This window comes from Aptenodytes forsteri, unplaced genomic scaffold (assembly GCF_000699145.1).
Source record: "Aptenodytes forsteri isolate BGI_AS27 unplaced genomic scaffold, ASM69914v1 Scaffold345, whole genome shotgun sequence".
NCBI classification, from domain to species: domain Eukaryota; kingdom Metazoa; phylum Chordata; class Aves; order Sphenisciformes; family Spheniscidae; genus Aptenodytes; species Aptenodytes forsteri.
Window position 1 is genome coordinate 170,891 of NW_008796186.1, and position 4,964 is coordinate 175,854.

The 4,964-nt window shown below is 39.0% G+C and overlaps 1 protein-coding gene across 1 annotated transcript; it reads left to right on the forward strand.

Annotated features, from left to right (window-relative positions):
- The first annotated feature begins 203 nt into the window (after nt 1–203).
- Nucleotides 204–4,644, forward strand: GTF2A2 (general transcription factor IIA subunit 2). The gene is made up of 5 exons (XM_009287826.2): nt 204–259; nt 378–514; nt 1,046–1,150; nt 2,494–2,620; nt 4,334–4,644. The coding sequence occupies exons 2-5, from the start codon at nt 443–445 to the stop codon at nt 4,357–4,359; spliced, it is 330 nt and encodes a 109-aa protein (XP_009286101.1). The 5' UTR covers nt 204–259; nt 378–442; the 3' UTR covers nt 4,360–4,644.
- The last annotated feature ends 320 nt before the right edge of the window (nt 4,645–4,964 follow it).

Here is a 4,964-nt window from a genome sequence, read left to right on the forward strand (position 1 = left end):
CCGCTCGGTCCCCAGCGACTGCCTGAAATTCCCGTAACGGCTTTCCTAAGCGCGCTCCCGGCGCCGCGGGGGGACGGGGATCGGTTTGGAAGCCGACAGGGCGGCGAACAAAGACGGCCCCGTCCGGCACGCCGCTTCCGTGCCTGTCGGGCCCACAAGGCTGCCGGTGTCGGCGCGGCGCCCTCCCCACCGCCTTCCGGCGGCCCGGTTTTCCTGCCGGTCCTTAATGCGCTGTGCTCTTGGGCGCTCTTAGTTGTCGGTCAGTGTTTGCGGAATGATTTATTAAATTCTGTTTGCTCTTGCTGTGCGTTGTACGTTAAGGGCTCTGTTGCGTTTTTTAGATTTTTTGTATTTTATTTTTGTTTTTTTTAAATGAGAGCGAGGACGTAACAGGCGCCCAGGGCCTCGGGAAGGTGTCCAGCCCATCTCATCTCGGTAGACCATGGCGTATCAGCTGTATAGAAACACCACGCTGGGGAACAGTCTTCAGGAGAGTCTGGATGAGCTCATACAGGTGCGTGCGGGGTTTAAGGTCTGGGCAATTAGCTTAACAAAAAGAGAGGTTAGTTATTAAAATGGCTTTGTGGTTGCTGTATGGCGGTACTTATGGCCAATGTTTGGAAAACTTACTGATTGAAATCAAAAGCTACTGGTACTCCATTCACGTGGGAAGTCTTCTTCTTGACCTTCTAGATGAAGGAAAATGTTTCATGTAAGCGACATAATCTCCTCTTGCGTGGCCCAGTAAATGAACAGCCAGATTAATCTGGAACACTGTAACCGATTTCCTGCTCTTCTGGTTGTTTCCAATGAATATTTATCAGAAGAAATCTTTGTGTAGCACAAAAAAACTTGTTAGCGCATCGTTTCTTCTCTCGGAGTTAAAATAGGAAAAAGGAAGTAAACACAGGAATGTAAGACTTCTGTAAATTGTTCTTCTAGAGGTCTGCTTCATGTGAACTTTGTTTTGATGTTTTTAATTTTTACTGCATTTTTGAGTTTACTTTGAAACGACTCAAAATTTTTTTTTTTTAAACTGATTTAGTCACAGCAAATCACGCCTCAGCTGGCCCTTCAGGTGCTACTTCAGTTTGATAAAGCTATAAATTCGGCACTGGCACAACGAGTCAGGAACAGAGTCAATTTCAGGGTAAGATAACAATATATAAAAGTTCTTCCTGAGGTACAGTAACTAAGTGTTGATGCAGAATGTCATTAAAAGCTGTGTGCTCTAAGCAAAAACTTATGAAGGTCCATTTTGACTCTGAAAGAGTGACTGTTTACATGTGTATTCTGTACGCAGTTGTAACGCTTGTTATCTTCTTATTCTGCCAGGGATCTTCTGAAGGAATGCAAAAATCAGAAACAGATTTGGTGGATGGATGAAAACAGGGGAAGGGGAAGAGGGAAATGCTTTGATGGGTGGCGTTGCCATCCTCAGTGTCTTGCAGACGGGGAGGCAGGCTTTTGCTTCTCTTAGTTGTACGTGGCAGAAATGAGGTGAGGCCGGATTTTCAGCCACATCTATAATGTGAAGAGAGACTAGAGAGTTGTAGATCTACCCTTATGCAAGTCACTGGATCATTTTGTAGCTATTTTCTGTAGGTATCATAGAAAAATAAGTTTGAGGTTTTTTCCCAGCCAGCCACCCTAATTAACGTCAGATAGCCAGCAAATTGTTAAATGTCAACTTGATTGTAATTTTGAGAAAAAACAAACAAACAAACCCAAAACAGTTGTCGTGTTAACTTATGTCCTAATACTTCCTATGTCTATGCAGAACGCGTTAAGGAAGTGAGCTCTTAAGATTTTAGATTTTTAAACCGTATAGATATATTAAAAAGAGCATAACTTCTTATCTCTAACACACTTAACTTGCTTTGTGTATGTAACGTGGTATAGAAAACTGTTCAGAATGTGTTTAGTGGATAAATTAAAAAAATTATATTCTTGAACTTAAGCTCCAAGTATCAGTTTAAAATATGTGAAGATGAAGGCCAAAAGGTTTATATATCAACATCCTCAGTACTACATCAAACAAGAAGGATACCCTTTTATGTCACATAGGTCAGTTTTGTTGTGATTTTTTATTTCAACTGTCGCTTTATTTAAACAATCACAAAATTCGCATCTTGTTATGATCACTGCTGTAACTGATTTTTCTTATGGCCCATGTTTTAAGAAATCTTTTCTGAGACTGATCCTTTATACACGTTAGAAAAGTTATAAAACTCCTTAGCGTACCTGTGAAGCTTCCCCTTGGATAGGCTATAACGTCACTACATGGTCTTGAAAATTTCAGCCACCGGAGGGCATTTAAACCGCAGTTTTCCTCAGAACTGCTTGCTTGCCAAGTTTGTATGCATTCAGGTTCACAGTGGCTTTATGGCAAACCTAGTTCTAGAAGGTACGTGGTTCAGTAGATAGTAAACATCGTATTTTCTGTTACTTTTGGGATGCATCCTATAGAAAATGTCTCTTGTCTTTTTAAAGGGGTCTCTGAATACATACAGGTTCTGTGACAACGTATGGACATTTGTACTGAATGATGTTGAATTTAGGGAGGTCACTGAACTTGTGAAAGTGGATAAAGTGAAAATTGTAGCATGTGATGGAAAAAGTAAGTATGGAATATGATATAAATAAGCTGAGACGCAAGACTTGATCATTTATAGAAAGCTTTGACCAAATGTCTGATTAAAGCTAGATTGATTGTATTATTCAGACAAAAGTAGGGCTCTGCACTCCCTTTTACATATGATGAGAAATGAAACAAAAGCAAGCTAAATGCTTCCCTAACTCATAAGCGCTGAAATTAGGAATGTGTTAGAGACTGCTGTACACCTGTTGTTGGGAAGTACATACTACTAGAGCGATTAGAAAGTTGGAAGTAACCTTAATTGAATTTCTGTGTGGTGATTTTTCTAGTATTAACCTGTTTGTTAGAACAGCACCATGTTTTGTTGAATTGAAGGAGTGTTTCATCAGTCTGAGCAAGCAATCGCCTGAGAAAACTGTCTAAGCAATTGTTTGCTGGATTTGATAGTAGGGGACCCAAGCACATGAAAAGCTTGTGCTAGCATTGGCAAATCATATTATAAGATTTATGTATTGCTCAACAGGCTCACTGTATGTACATTGCTTATGGGCGTTTATGTTCCATATCTGCTTGACCGGATTACTTTTGTCAGTGTTCCTTGAAATTCTTTACTGGAAAAAGTCATTTAGTGACTTTTGTGGCAAGCTGGTTTCTAACTTTTAAAACCATCAATGTGGCAGAACATCGCTAAAGATGTGTGAAATGGTGCCACTTGTTTCATCCCCGGGAAGTGATGGTAAAAGAAAGAACTGAGAATGGAAAAGGCTTTATTTACATATACCCTAGACCTCTGAAACAGGTTCTTCATGGCTTCCTGATCCTGGCATGATTACAGTAGTCACTTCAAGTTGTAGTTCTAGAGTTGACAGAATTTATTGTTTGCTCAACTTCTGGTATTAGTCAAGCATATAGCCTTACTCTGTTTATTTTTTGTGTGCTTATTATAGCTAGTAGAGGAAACCTTACTTTTCAAGTATGAATCTTTTTCACTCTTGATAAAGTATACAGATAAAATTTCAAGAAGTGGGTGACTTAAAGTTGCTATTAACATTACAGCTTTTTTTTTCCCACAAGAAGTTGACTTGCTAAAGGAACGTAGTAAACACTGATTTGTCTTTCTCCATATCCAAGTTTATGTATTTTTTCCATTGCTCTAAGAACAAGAAAGCAGTCATGGTAGTAATACCAGAAATTGCACTGGTGTTAATTTGTGCTTCTGACAAAAGTTCAGAACAGAGAATTGCTCTCAGTTGTTTTATGAAGATCATGCCTATTCTTGCATCTATTTCAAAATGCATAATAAACTATAACCCACGCTCCATAGGATGGAGCTATGCTACTGGATGTGCAAAACCCTTTTTCTTTAGTAGATCATGTGATTTAGCCAGATGTGCTTGTGGCTGACTGCAATAAAGTGTTTGTATATCACTACAAGTTAGAGCAAAGCTGCTTGTATTTTTAATGCCTTATAAGCAAATGATGTCTGTGCACAACCTTGAAGTTTTGTGCTGGCTCTTTTCAATGTTGCTAACTGAAGTAAAAGAGCACAAGCAGTTCATGCATCGCATTGATAGCAGTGGAGGGAAATGGGTAGGTACAGAACGTGTTCTAAAATGCTTGGGGAATGCTTTTGAGCTTGGGGAATGTATTGGAGAATGGTATTCATTCTCTTTAATTTATACTCAACTGTAGCGGGGGTTATGTATTACTCACACTTTCTTTTTTCTTTCCTAGACACTGGTTCCAATACTGCAGAATGAATAGAACTGTGGTTTGTCTGCAATATTTTCTGTTAATATGCAGCACTTTCTGGAGAGAAGCATGGAAAGGGACTGTGTTCGTACTTAATTCTTGTGGTGCAGATGTGAGTTAATCCATACTAGAAAGCATCACAGAATGACAGCGGAAGAAATAACCTGTAGCATTTCTTCAGTTCACCTTATAGGGCATGAATACAATGTTACTTTTTTTTTAAAAATTACAACAGATACTGTTGCCTTTTTTGTTCCAAATAATTTCTGTAATAAACTCTTATTTAAAAACTTGTGAATGAGTGATCATTGGAAAATTTTGTTTAAAAACAATCATTGATGTAGTATGTTCTCCCAATATTGTCTAAGTGTGTTTAAAGTAATGTTGCAAAGGCAAAGGTCTTTCAGGTACAGGGTTCTGAGTATGGTTGCACTGATTAGTATTGCAAGAAATGGCTGTTTCAGAATGATGGAGGAGGACATCAACAAAAGCTTAGCACCTCATGCTGACCAGTATATTTGTCTGTCACTGCATCTTTCTATCTATAAATTTGTCCATTTGGTGTCCTCTGCTAATAATACACTAACCCAAGTATTAAAGTTATTGCACAGCT